The 15,097-nt window shown below is 50.1% G+C and overlaps 1 protein-coding gene across 1 annotated transcript in view; it reads right to left on the reverse strand.

The window, feature by feature from the left end:
* The window catches only part of PLEKHA8 (pleckstrin homology domain containing A8), a 101,748-nt gene that overhangs the window by 64,820 nt on the left and 21,831 nt on the right, over positions 1-15,097 (reverse strand). The window contains exon 3 of the mRNA XM_075315314.1: positions 1,014-1,169. Coding sequence (XP_075171429.1) covers positions 1,014-1,169 — 156 coding nt within the window. The remainder of the gene's footprint in view (positions 1-1,013; positions 1,170-15,097) is intronic.

A 15,097-nucleotide genomic window follows, 5' to 3' on the forward strand; every position in this document is an offset into this window, starting at 1 on the left:
TGGGTGTTGTGTGTGTGCGGCGTTGTCTGTGTGTGTGGGTGTCTGTGTATGGCGGTGTTTGTGGTTCCCAGTGTGTGTGTGGTGTGTTGTGTGTGTGTGTGTGTGTTGGGGGGAGGTGTGCACCTCCCATCGTGCTCCATCCCCCATGCTGCGCACCCCCCATCGTGCCCCATCCCCTATGCTGCGCATTCCCCATCGTGCTCCATCCCCGATGCTGCGCACCCCCCATCGTGCTCCATCCCCCATGCTGCGCACTCCCCATCGTGCTCCATCCTCCATGCTGCGCACCCCCCATCGTGCTCCATCCCCCATGCTGCGCACCCCCCATCGTGCTCCATCCTCCATGCTATAATAGTTCTCCTATTATACTCAGAGAGGAGTATAATAGGAGGACTATAATAGGAGGAGTAGTCCTGGGGGGAAGAGGAGTATAATGCCGGCTCCCTGCACATGTGTACCGGGAGCCGGTGTACGCTGGTAACTATGATACACTTCGGGTAACTAAGGGACCTTAGTTACCCGATGTGTATAATGGTTACCAGCGTTCACCGGCTCCGTCAAGATCCCAGCATCGCAAGGTTATGTCTGGCGCTGCTGGGATCGTGACGGAGCCGGTGTACACTGGTAACTATGATACACATCGGGTAACTAAGGGACCTAGTTACCCGATGTGTATAATGGTTACCAGCGTTCACCGGCTCCGTCACGATCCCAGCAGCGCAAGGTTATGTCTGGCGATGCGTGCGGAGGGCCGGGGCGAGTGGCCAATCCATGCGGAGGGCGGGGCCAGGCCGAGTCGAGCGACCAATCAGTGGGGGGGCGGAGCCGAGGCGAGCAGCCAATCCGTGCGGGGGGGGGGGGGCCATGGCGAGCCCAGCGGCCAATCAGCTTTGTGTCACCGTAAGGACACAATTTTGGAGCAAGACAGACAGACAGAGACAGACAGAGGCAAATTATATTTTTTTTTTTTTTTTTATTAATGTGATAGTAATACGTTATAGAAAATCCCATACCTTTCTCTTTCTTGGTTCTGATGTCTGTTATACAGGCTTTAGCAGACCCCAATGCAACAAGCCACTGTTGTCGTTCTGCTGCCGACCGGGCTCTCAGATAGAAGTACTGCTCCCCTGGAATTGCTAGGTCCATCCGAGTGTTATCCGTGGCGTGTACTGTCAATGCAGAAATGTATATTCTGAGACAATGTACATCATACGACTAGACCCTGGAGTTGTCCACTAAGGGGTGTATAAAAGCTTTAGGAGTAATACCAGTCATATGCGTTCTTATTCAGATCTCCTACAGACCGGAAAAAAACCCAAATGTCCCTAGTTATACAGTGGACTTAACATTTTATACAGGATGCAGCCAGGTCCCTTAATATAGGCTGTGTATACTGGAGCCCCTGTCCCAGTATGGTGCACTTAGATAGTACTGGGCAGCTGCCTAGTTGAATATGACGGGCGTAACTAATAGGTTGCTAGCTAGATACTGTGCACCTACATGTGTGAACGGCGCCCTATACAAGCCATTTGTGTGCAATTTTATCAAACCAGCTATCACCCCCTCTATTGATTGGAAGTGTGTGAGAGTGATTTGCTCCTTTTGAACCTGTGATGCCTCCACTTTATTGGGGGTCTTTGTGCATCCTGGTTGTGCATTAGTTCTTTGGCCTGGGCAGGTTATAACTGCTGCCCTTTATTTGCTGTAAGTAATTATACAGTGGAATTAGCAAGAATTACTGTACAAGTCTATGTGCACCTGGGACTTTTTGGAGAATGAACATAACGAACAGAGTGGAAACTCTCCAAATCTCAAAAACGTTGGACTTTCCGCTCTGAAACCTTTCCAACATGACTGTGTGCACATAGTCTCACTCATCAGAAGAGCGTTGCACATGTGTAGGAAAGCTAGATGAGACTCTAGTAATGACAGCCATGACAGTTCCTTGTCACTATATTTATGGTGTTTTTGCTTTATTTTAACTACTACCCCTTGTTGCACAACATATTAGAATGGGGCACCGATCTCCAAGAGTAATTTTTGCTCCAGTAGATGTATAATGATCTGGATTGCCACCCAGTAATGTTTTTCTGCAATGGTCGCTACAGTTCACCCCTTACGACAACATGAGCAGGCATATGATAATGATAAATGATGTCAGAAATTGGAGTAGATTATCAACCTGTCTATCCAAGGGATGCCCCGGAGCTCTGTCTACACCTACTTACGGTATCTCACCGCTTTTGAAAAGTAGCATAAGACACACAAAATTGAAAAGGTACATTTTCAGAGGATGCTGAAGTTGGTTTCTTATTCGTCCAGTTCCTTATTCGGCAATTTAATATTTTCAGTTTCACAGGTTTAACCCCTTCAGCCCCGGGGCACTTTCCATTTTGCGTTTTTGTTTTTTGCTCCCCTTCTTCCGAGAGCCGTAACTTTTTTATTTTTCCGTCAATCTTGCCATATGATGGCTTGTTTTTTGCGGGACAAGTTGTACTTTTAAATGAAACCATAAGTTTTACCATATGGTGTACTGGAAAGCAGCAAAAAAATTCCAAGTGTGGAAAAATTGCAAAAAAAGTGTGATGGCACAATAGTTTTTGGGATGTTTTATTCACGGTGTTCACTATATGGTAAAACTGATGTGTAGGTATGATGCCTGAGGTCGGTGCGAGTTTGTAGACACCAAACATGTATAGATTTACTTGTATCTAAGGGGTTAAAAAAAATTCACAAGTTTGTCCAATAAAAGTGGCGCACGTTTTGCGCCATTTTCCGAAACACGTAGCGTTCTTATTTTTTGGGCTCTATGGCTCAGTGACTGCTTATTTTTTGCGTCTCGAGCTGATGTTTCTAATGGTAGCATTTTTGCGCAGATGCTACGTTTTGATCGCCTGTTATTGCATTTTGCGTAAAACTTGCGGCGACCAAAAAAACGTAATTTTGGCGTTTGGAATTTTTTTGCCGCTACGCCGTTTACCAATCAAATTAATTGATTTTATATTTTGATAGATCGGGCATTTCTGAACGCGGCGATACCAAATGTGTATATTTATTTATTTTTTAACCCTTTAATTTTCAATAGGGGGAAAGGGGGGTGATTTGAACTTTTAGGTTTTGTTTTTTTTTTTTTAATTTTTTAAAAAACTTTTTTTATTTTATTTTACTAGTCCCCCTAGGGGGCTATAGCGATCAGCAATCCGATTCCTGATCGCTATCTGCTGATCACAGCTATACCGCTGTAAACAGCAGAAATAGTCACTTTCTTTTTTCCTCTGCTCCGTGCCGAGGAAGAATGAAAGTGAAACTTCATAGCAGCAGGCGTCATCACATGACCCTGTGCTACGATGGCAACCACCGAACGTCACGTGATCACTCACGTGACGTCCGGAGGGGGCGGCGGTGAGTAAAAAACATGGCCGCGCGCATATAGATCTCGCTGCCAGACTTTGGCAGGGAGATGTAAGGGGTTAATGTTCCGGGTAGAATGCGATTCCACTCGGAACATGTAGGCACACATGTCAGCTGTTGAAAACAGCTGATATGTGTGCCGATCCACGCCGCCTGCCCGTGGCAGGGGGCGGGGCTTACCGGGACACGATCCATGACGGAAAGATCCGTCCATGGTCGTGAAGGGGTTAACAAGAAAAAGAACACATCACAATAATAAAATACAATGCACTGATGTGCCCTAATATAAATACACTTAAAATCAGCTGCAAAAATGATAAAACTGGCAAAACAATGGGCATCAAAGTATGTTAGTGAAAGGGTTAAATGGCTTTGGCCCACTGATTTAACACAACAAATGCATATCTAGTGACGCCCCACATCAAATTCAAGTGACTTCAGCCTGGCCCAAAGGGGTTCTGGGCATCAGAACTGGCATCAAAGTGGGCACAGAGCCAATTTTCACAGATTTGAATAAGTAACTGGTGTTTTTTGAGGGGTTAAATGGCTTTGGGCCACGGATCTCACACCCCATTTACATACGTAGTGATGCCACACATTAAATTCAGATCACTCCAGCCTGACCCAAACAGGCTCTGGGCATCAGAACTGGCATCAAAAGTGGGCAAATGGCCAGGTTTCACAGATTTGAATGAGTAACAAATGTTTTTGAGGGGTTAAATGGCTTTAGGCCACTGATATCTCACCATAAATACATATCTAGTGATGCCACACATCAAATTCATGTCACTTCAGCCTGGCCTAAATGGGCTCTGGGCAGGGCTGGCTCCAGGTTTTTGTCTCAGCGGGCCCCATCCACAGATGCATACACATACAGGCATACGTACACAAATATATTTAAAGAGAACTTCACAAAAACACAAATAAACAGACATAAATTTATACACAGTCATATACACTGACATACAAAGATACACATCATACATGCACACACACACACACTTCTAATATTGGGAAGCCGGCAACAGCCTCATTCACCTCCCCACTTGTCTCCATCCAGCTCCTCCTGGGCATGTGTCTGTGCCACATTGATTGGTGGTCGTCACTAACAGACATGGCCGCACATAGAGAACACTAACAGTGCTGTATATACACATCACAAGAGAGGCTGGGGACATACACATTACTGAGGAAAGGGGTATACAGTAATGGAGGGGCATACAGCTCAAGAGTAGGGCATACAGCTCTATAGGGGGGCAGTGGTTCTGGGGTGGGGGGGGACAAACAGCTCTGAGGTGGGGGGGGTGACATGCAGCTCTGGGGGTATACAGCACTGGGGTAGGGGGGGACATATAGCTGAGGGGGTATACAGTAACGGGGTGGAGGGGACATACAACTCTTGGGGGTATAGTAGTATGGAGACCCCCATATTCCTCCATATGGTGTTATGAAGTCCCCATAGTCCTCCATATGGTATTATGTAGCCCCCATGTAGTATTATGCAGCCCCCATATTGCACTATGCAACCCCCATATGGCACTATACAGCCCCCGTATGGCACCATACAGCCCCCATATGGCACCATACAGCCCCCATATGGCACCATACAGCCCCCATATGGCACCATACAGCCCCCATACGGCACCATACAGCCCCCATATGGCACTATGCAACCTCCATATGGCACTATGCAACCCCCATATAACATTAAAGGGAACCTGTCAGCAGAAATGTCCCCTAAAACCTAACAGATTCCCCCTCTGCAGCTCCTGGGCTGCATTCTAGAAAGGTCCCTGTTATGATTGTGCCCACTTTCTGACCAAAAAAAAGTGTTTATAAAGTTGTACCTTTTTGGCTTCGGATTCGGTAAATCTTACACGGGGCCGGGCTGCCTGATGGCCGTTATTCTGCCCCCTGGTCCTGTATGCCGCCCCCATCGCTGATTTCCATACTTCTGGACGCCGCCCACTGCTCCAGCCATCCCCGCGCATGCCCAGTGCCAGTCTCACGGGACTGAGCACTGTGACTGCTGGTGACGTGTGCGCAGGCAAGTGATTATGGACGGGACTGTGACTGTTATCAGCAAGTACCCGCCCATAATCTCGTGAGCGCGCAAACCTCTCCAGCGTCACACTGTGCTCAGTGTAGATGCTAGACTGTATGGGCTGCTTCCAGGGATGACGTCCCTTTGTCACGTGATAGGGGCGTGTTCAAAATACTATCACGTGACAAAGGGACGTCATCCCTGGAAGCAGCCCATACAGTCTAGCATCTACACTGAGCACAGTGTGACCGCTGGAGAGGTTTGCGCGCTCACGAGATTATGGGCGGGTACTTGCTGATAAGAGTCACAGTCCCGTCCATAATCACTTGCCTGCGCACACGTCACCAGCAGTCACAGTGCTCAGTCCCGTGAGACTGGCACTGGGCATGCGCGGGGATGGCTGGAGCAGTGGGCGGCGTCCAGAAGTATGGAAATCAGCGGTGGGGGCGGCATACAGGACCAGGGGGCAGAATAACGGCCATCAGGCAGCCCGCCCCCGTGTCAGATTTACCGAATCCGAAGCCAAAAAGGTACAACTTTATAAACACTTTTTTTGGTCAGAAAGTGGGCACAATAATAACAGGGACCTTTCTAGAATGCAGCCCAGGAGCTGCAGAGGGGGAATCTGTTAGGTTTTAGGGGACATTTCTGCTGACAGGTTCCCTTTAAGCCGCCCCCACATAGCACAATGCAGACCCATATAGCATTAATACAGACTCACTTTTCCTTGTTCCCTCGCTGCTCCGGTCTCCTCAGCGCATCCACTACTGTCGCTCTGACCTCTCAGCAGGCGTGCAGTGTTGACGTCACCGCCTCCGCTGCTGAGCTGTCAGAGCCGACAGACACAGCGGGAGAATGATAAGAGAGGGAGCGCGATGCCGATACAATTTAAAGTGCGATCCTCAGCGGGGGGGGGGGGTTGGTGACAGCGCGGGCACCGGGCCCCCGAGTAGCGGTGACTTGTCCTGCCACTGCGAGTGGGCCCCCCCGGCAGCCCAGGGCCCCGGCATTTGACCGGGTTTGCCGAGTGCTCGCACCGGCCCTGGTTCTGGGCATCAGAACTGGCATCAAAGTCAAGTAACTCCAGTATGTCTTAAATGAGGGGGTTATTGTGAAGATTTTGACTTGTGCAGATTTGTACAAAATTAAGAGGGGGATTTTGATGCACCAAAGTGAATGACAATCCTGAAGGTTTGCATTTATGGTCAGATATCAGTGGCCCAAAGCCATTTAATCCCTCAAAAACACCAGTTACTTATTCAAATCTATGAAAACTGGGTTTTTTTTCCCCCCGCTTTGATGCCAGTTCTGATGCCCAGAACCTGTTTGGGTCAGGCTGGAGTGATCTGAATTTAATGTGTGGCATCACTAGGTATGTAAATGTGGTGTGAGATCAGTGGCCCAAAGCCATTTAACCTTTCAAAATCACCAGTTACTTATTCAAATCAATGAAAATTGTCTGTGTGCCCACTTTGATGCCAGTTTTGATGGCCAGAACCCCTTTGCGCCAGGCTGAAGTCACTTCAGTTTGATTAGGGGCGTCACTAGGTATGTAATTGTGGTGTTAAATCAGTGGCACAAAGCCATTTAACCCTTTCACTAACATACTTCGGTGCCCAATTTGATACCCATTTTTTTGCCAGTTTTATAATTTTCGCATCTGATTTTAAGTGTATTTATGTTAGGGCACATCAGTGCATTGTATTTTAATATTGTGCGGTGTTATTTTTTGTTGTTAAACCTGTAAAAAAAATGAAAATACTAAATTATCGAATAAGAAACTGACAAATAAAAAAACCAACTTCAGCCCCGAATAAGAAACTGGACAAAAAAAAACCAACTTCAGCATCGTAATTTTCAGTGCAAAAATGGCATGCACTAAAATCTGCAGTTTTGTAAGGTTGTAATAGTGGGGTAAAGGCCCTTAATAAATTTTAGGACTTCAAATCTGTCTATTAAGTGAAACTCCACAGGGGTATGTTCACACAACGTCCTTTTAAAGCCGATTGCACCTGAAAAAGTGCTGCAAAAAATAACACATGCACAACAATGTAACAGTGACATTACCGTGCACATGTTCAGTCTTTTGTTACTACTTTCAATGACTTCAGAAATAGTGAAGCAGTTAAAAGAAGCCGCATGCTCATTCTTCAGGCCCCTGCCACCAAAACGATGCCCATCAGTCATAGTTTAAATGATTAAAAAAAAAAAATGGTGATGGAGCAAAAACAAAAGCAAAACCGAGTCCGCTTCAGAAAGAAGGGAATTTTGTTTACTTACCGTAAATTCCTTTTCTTCTAGCTCCAATTGGGAGACCCAGACAATTGGGTGTATAGGCTATGCCTCCGGAGGCCGCACAAAGTATTACACTAAAAGTGTAAAGCCCCTCCCCTTCTGCCTATACACCCCCCGTGCTCCCACGGGCTCCTCAGTTTTGGTGCAAAAGCAAGAAGGAGGAAAAAATTATAAACCGGTTTAAAGTAAATTCAATCCGAAGGAATATCGGAGAACTGAAACCATTCAACATGAACAACATGTGTACACAAAAAAACAGGGGCGGGTGCTGGGTCTCCCAATTGGAGCTAGAAGAAAAGGATTTACGGTAAGTAAACAAAATTCCCTTCTTCTTTGTCGCTCCATTGGGAGACCCAGACAATTGGGACGTCCAAAAGCAGTCCCTGGGTGGGTAAATAATACCTCATAATAGAGCCGTAACGGCTCCGTCCTACAGGTGGGCAACCGCCGCCTGAAGGACTCGCCTACCTAGGCTGGCATCCGCCGAAGCATAGGTATGCACCTGATACTGTTTCGTGAAAGTGTGCAGGCTCGACCAGGTAGCCGCCTGACACACCTGCTGAGCCGTAGCCTGGTGCCTCAAAGCCCAGGACGCACCCACGGCTCTGGTAGAATGGGCCTTCAGCCCTGAGGGAACCGGAAGCCCAGCTGAACGGTAAGCTTCTAGAATTGGTTCCTTGATCCACCGAGCCAGGGTTGATTTGGAAGCCTGTGACCCTTTACGCTGGCCAGCGACAAGGACAAAGAGTGCATCCGAGCGGCGCCGTACGAGAAATGTAGAGTCTGAGTGCTCTCACCAGATCTAACAAGTGCAAATCCTTTTCACATTGGTGAACTGGATGAGGACAAAAAGAGGGTAAGGAGATATCCTGATTGAGATGAAAGGGGGATACCACCTTAGGGAGAAATTCCGGAACCGGACGCAGAACCACCTTGTCCTGGTGAAACACCAGGAAAGGGGCTTTGCATGACAATGCTGCTAGCTCAGACACTCTCCGAAGTGAAGTGACTGCTACTAGGAAAACCACTTTCTGCGAAAGGCGTGCGAGAGAAATATCCCTCATTGGCTCGAACGGTGGTTTCTGAAGAACCATCAGCCCCCTGTTCAGATCCCAGGGTTCCAACGGACGTTTGTAAGGAGGGACGATGTGACAAACCCCCTGCAGGAACGTGCGTACCTGTGGAAGTCTGGCCAAGCGCTTCTGAAAAAACACAGAGAGCGCAGAGACTTGTCCCTTAAGGGAGCCAAGCGACAAACCCTTTTCCAATCCGGACTGAAGAAAGGACAGAAAAGTGGGCAAGGCAAATGGCCAGGGAGAAAAACCCTGATCAGAGCACCACGACAGGAATATTTTCCACGTCCTGTGGTAGATGTTGGCGGACGTTGGTTTCCTGGCCTGTCTCATAGTGGCAATGACCTCTTGAGATAATCCTGAAGACGCTAAGATCCAGGACTCAATGGCCACACAGTCAGGTTGAGGGCCGCAGAATTCAGATGGAAAAACGGCCCTTGAGACAGCAAGTCTGGTCGGTCTGGTAGTGCCCACGGTTGGCCGACCGTGAGATGCCACAGATCCGGGTACCACGACCTCCTCGGCCAGTCTGGAGCGACGAGGATGGCGCGGCGGCAGTCGGCCCTGATCTTGCGTAACACTCTGGGCAACAGTGCCAGCGGAGGAAACACATAAGGGAGTTGAAACTGCGACCAATCCTGAACTAAGGCGTCTGCCGCCAGAGCTCTGTGATCGTGAGAACGTGCCATGAATGCCGTGACCTTGTTGTTGTGCCGGGACGCCATTAGGTCGACGTCCGGCATCCCCCAGCGGCAACAGATCTCCTGAAACACGTCCGGGTGAAGGGACCATTCCCCTGCGTCCATGCCCTGGCGACTGAGAAAATCCGCTTCCCAGTTTTCCACGCCCGGGATGTGAACTGCGGAGATGGTGGAGGCCGTGGCTTCCACCCACATCAAAATCCGCCGGACTTCCTGGAAGGCTTGCTGACTGCGTGTTCCTCCTTGGTGGTTGATGTAAGCCACCGCTGTGGAGTTGTCCGACTGAATTCGGATCTGCTTGCCTTCCAGCCACTGCTGGAACGCTTTTAGGGCCAGATACACTGCCCTCATCTCCAGAACATTGATCTGAAGGGAAGACTCTGTCTGAGTCCAAGTCCCCTGAGCCCTGTGGTGGAGAAAGACCACTCCCCACCCTGACAGACTCGCGTCCGTCGTGACCACCGCCCAGTATGGGGGTAGGAAGGATTTCCCCTTCGATAATGAAGTGGGATGAAGCCACCACCGAAGGGAAGCTTTGGTTGCCTGAGAGAGGGAGACACTCCTGTCGAGGGACGTCGGCTTCCTGTCCCATTTGCGTAGGATGTCCCATTGAAGAGGACGCAGGTGAAACTGCGCGAAAGGGACTGCCTCCATTGCTGCCACCATCTTCCCCAGGAAGTGCATGAGGCGCCTCAAGGGGTGTGACTGACCCTGAAGGAGAGATTGCACCCCCGTCTGTAGTGAACGCTGCTTGTTCAGAGGAAGCTTCACTATCGCTGAGAGGGTATGAAACTCCATGCCAAGATATGTCAGCGATTGGGCCGGTGTCAGATTTGACTTTGGAAAATTGATGATCCACCCGAAACTCTGGAGAGTCTCCAGAGTAGCGGTGAGGCTGTGCTGGCATGCCTCTTGAGAGGGAGCCTTGACCAGCAGATCGTCTAAGTAAGGGATCACCGAGTGACCCTGAGAGTGGAGGACCGCCACTACTGCAGCCATGACCTTGGTGAAAACCCGTGGGGCTGTCGCCAGGCCGAACAGCAGTGCCACGAACTGAAGGTGTTCGTCTCCTATGGCGAAGCGCAGGAAGCGCTGATGCTCTGGAGCAATCGGTACGTGGAGATAAGCATCTTTGATATCGATCGATGCAAGGAAATCTCCTTGGGACATTGAGGCGATGACGGAGCGGAGGGATTCCATCCGGAACCGCCTGGTCTTTACGTGTTTGTTGAGCAGTTTTAGGTCCAGGACAGGACGGAAAGACCCGTCCTTCTTTGGAACCACAAACAGGTTGGAGTAAAAACCGTGACCCTGTTGCTGAAGAGGAACGGGGACCACCACTCCTTCTGCCTTCAGAGTGCCCAGCGCCTGCAGAAGAGCATCGGCTCGCTCGGGAGGCGGAGATGTTCTGAAAAATCGAGTCGGAGGACGAGAGCTGAACTCTATCCTGTAACCGTGAGACAGGATGTCTCTCACCCAACGGTCTTTTACCTGTGGCAGCCAAATGTCGGAAAAGCGGGAGAGCCTGCCACCGACCGAGGATGCGGTGTGAGGGGGCCGTAAGTCATGAGGAAGCCGCCTTGGTAGCGGCACCTCCAGCGGTCTTTTTAGGGCGTGACTTAGACCGCCATGGATCGGAGTTCCTCTGATCCTTCTGAGGCCTTTTGTACGAGGAGAATTGGGACCTGCCCGCACTCCGAAAGGACCGAAACCTCGACTGTCCCCTCCTCTGTTGGGGTAATTTTGGTTTGGCCTGGGGTAAGGATGTTTCCTTTCCCTTGGATTGTTTGATGATCTCATCCAGCCTCTCACCAAACAAACGGTCGCCAGAAAATGGCAAACCGGTTAAGGACTTTTTGGAAGCCGAATCTGCCTTCCATTCCCGTAGCCACAAGGCCCTGCGTATTGCCACCGAATTGTCGGCTGCAACCGCCGTACGGCTCGCAGAGTCCAGGACAGCATTAATAGCGTAGGACGCAAATGCCGACGTTTGAGAAGTTATGGACGCCACTTGCGGCGCAGACGTACGTGTGAGTGCGTCAATTTGCGCTTGACCCGCTGAGATAGCTTGGAGTGCCCATACGGCTGCGAATGCTGGCGCAAAAGACGCGCCGATAGCTTCATAGATGGATTTCAACCAGAGCTCCATCTGTCTGTCAGTGGCATCCTTGAGCGAAGCCCCATCTTCAACTGCAACTAAGGATCTAGCCGCCAGTCTGGAGATTGGAGGATCCACCTTGGGACACTGAGTCCAGCCCTTGACCACGTCAGGGGGGAAGGGATAACGTGTATCCTTAAGGCGCTTGGGAAAACGCTTATCTGGACAAACTCGGTGTTTCTGGACTGCCTCTCTGAAATCGGAGTGATCCAGAAACATACTCGTTGTACGCTTGGGGAACCTGAAACGGAATTTCTCCTGCTGAGAGGCTGACTCCTTCGCTGGAGGAGCCGAGGGAGAAATATCCAACATTTGATGTATGGACGCGATAAGATCATTCACTATGGCGTCACCATCAGGAGTATCAAGGTTGAGAGCGGCCTCAGGATCAGAATCCTGATCAGCTACCTCCGCTTCATCATACAGAGAGTCATCCCTCTGAGACACTGAACAGAGTCTTGAGGTCGAGGGGATTTCCCAGCGAGCTCGCTTAGGCGGTCTGGGGCTGCGGTCCGTGTTAGAGACCTCACCCTGGGATCTATGAGACACCCCGGGGGAACATTGTTGTTCCGACTGAGGGGAACCAGGGGGCAGTGATTCCACAGTGCCCATGGTCTGAGATACCGGTCTGGACTGCAAAGCTTCTAGAATCTTGGCCATAGTCTCAGAAAGTCTTTCAGTAAAAACTGCAAACTCCGTCCCTGTCACCTGGACAGTGTTAGCTGGTTGTTCCCCCTGGGCTCCCCTTAGCAGAGGCTCCGGCTGAGTAAGTGCCACAGGGGCCGAGCAGTGCACACAATGAGGGTCAGTGGAACCTGCCGGTAGCGAGGTTGTACATGCGGCGCAGGCAGCATAGTAAGCCTGTGTTTTGGCACCCCTGCTTCTTGTGGGCGCCATGCTGTTTTCTCCTTTGAGCAACACAACAGGGTATATAGCCAGAAATCAACTGTGCACCATACAGTGTAAAGTATAGCCTGTAAACATATAAACTATAAATACACTTCTGCACCAAGTGGGGCCAGCACCTGAGGTGCTGCTTACCGCCCGCTTAAAGCGGTTGTGTGGCCACCAGAATCCCTGCCTGGGTCCCCCAGAGCTTGTCTCCCCTCTGCAGCGTCCGAGGAGCTGACAGGAATGGCTGCCGGCGTCCTGAGGAGAGGAGGGAGCCGTGTGCGTGACCCAGAAAGTGCGGGAACTGGTGCCCCACTGTGCACAGTGAGGGGGGTGGAGTATGCAAAGCATGCTCCAGCCCTCAGTGCTGCCGTGCTGTACAGCGTCCCGCCCTTCCCCTGACTGGCAGGGCTGGGGGCGGGAAGAAAAGGAGACTAGGCCCAAAAGCCGGGGACTCGAGTTATAAGCGCGGCCGCCGTATAAGCGCGGTCTGCGCGGAAGTCCCCGGCGCACTAACAGTCCCAGCCGCGCCGCTAGTGATAACAATGTCAGCGGCGGTCAGCGCGGTAGTCCCCATACAGTAACACACTCAGCGATGCTGCAGTGTATAATGGCACAAACGCGGTCAGCGCCGCGGTCCCCGGTGCACTAGCACACCCAGCAATGCTGGAGTGTTGCTGTGCGCAGTCCCCACGGGGACACAGAGTACCTCAAAGTAGCAGGGCCATGTCCCTGAACGATACTCGGCTCCTATCCAGCAGGGTCCTCAGGAGCTGTGGATGGAGCACGGTCTCAGTGCCTGGAGACCGATAGGATCCCACTTCACCCAGAGCCCTAAGGGGAATGGGGAAGGAAAGCAGCATGTGGGCTCCAGCCTCCGTACCCGCAATGGATACCTCAACCTTAACAACACCGCCGACAAGAGTGGGGTGAGAAGGGAGCATGCTGGGGGCCCTGTTAAGGGCCCTCTTTTCTTCCATCCGACATAGTCAGCAGCTGCTGCTGACTAATCTGTGGAGCTATGCGTGCATGTCTGCCTCCTTCGCACAAAGCAAAAAACTGAGGAGCCAGTGGGAGCACGGGGGGTGTATAGGCAGAAGGGGAGGGGCTTTACACTTTTAGTGTAATACTTTGTGCGGCCTCCGGAGGCATAGCCTATACACCCAATTGTCTGGGTCTCCCAATGGAGCGACAAAGAAAAGGCGAACAGCTTTTGCCTAATGAGCTTTGCCTAGGAAAACCTCAGCGGGTCTTCTGGCATCTTAAAGACGCTGTGTGCACATACCTTTGGTTTGCCGGTTATATTTTTGTACAGCGATACTGGCTCCTGGGGAACATCAGCCATAGAATCCAATTAAATGTTGCCTCTATGGAATGATCTGTTTTTATCTCACAAAAATGTTTATATGAAAACAAGTTCAAGAAGAAAGTCATGGATATAATCGTCAAAGCTCTATGTCTTCTATAATTAAAGGTAGGGTAGCCAGACATAAATAGAGAGTGGAACCCATAGAGTGATGGAGCCTCCCGAGGCCAGGTGCACGGGGAGAAAAGGGGCAAGCAGTTGAGTTGCAACATGCCAAATCCTTCTCTTCTCATGGTAGATAACCCACAACTGAGGGTGTCTGGCAGCAGATTATTCCCCCCTCTATTAAAAACACATCGACACTCACCCATTTGAGGGAGAAGTAGGTGACTGACAGCCATCTGAAGTGTATTGCAAGCCTAACCCACCACAGATAAAGGCCGAACACTAGAGTTGAGCGCGGTTCGCGGTTCGAGGTTCTCCAGTTTGTGGCTCAAGTGATTTTGGGGCCTGTTCTAGATCGAACTAGAACTCGAGCTTTTTGCTAAAGCTCGATAGTTCTAGATACGTTCGAGAACGGTTCTAGCAGCAAAAAGACCAGCTAATTCCTAGATGGCTTTCCACTGTAATAGTGTAAGTCACTCTGTGACTCACACTATTATGAAATTTCAGTGTATAGTGTGCGGGAACAGCGCATTCAGATCACTGCTGTATGTATAATGGCCATTTTTTTTTTTTTTTTTCCCTTGTCTTCCTTCCCTAAGCGCGCGCGTGTAGTGGGGCGGGCCAGCATGTCAGCCAATCCCAGAAACACACACAGCTAAGTGGACTTTTAGCCAGAGAAGCAACGGCATGTGTGATAGGATGTCCATGTCACATGTCCCTGCATTATAAAAACGGACATTTTCCTCCAGCACGCCATTATCTGCCTTCTGCGTCCTTGGTGTCAGTCAACACTGGCGTAGCTCCTATCTCAGATACTGCTGTGTACGCTCCATACACAGCGCTGTACAGAATAGGGATAGAAGTTTCTATCAGTCCTTTTAAGAGCTAATACCGGCAGGGTCAGAGCCATAGGTGACAGGTCCTGAAAACAGAGTTTAACAGCTACACAAGATGACAGCGTCTGTGTAGCTAAGGTCAGGGATTTCCTCGCTGCATTTCCCAATTAGGAGGGATAGAAAGGCAGGCTTCCATTTCTCTACCCAGACCCACAAC

Source organism: Anomaloglossus baeobatrachus, chromosome 6 (assembly GCF_048569485.1).
Source record: "Anomaloglossus baeobatrachus isolate aAnoBae1 chromosome 6, aAnoBae1.hap1, whole genome shotgun sequence".
NCBI lineage: Eukaryota > Metazoa > Chordata > Amphibia > Anura > Aromobatidae > Anomaloglossus > Anomaloglossus baeobatrachus.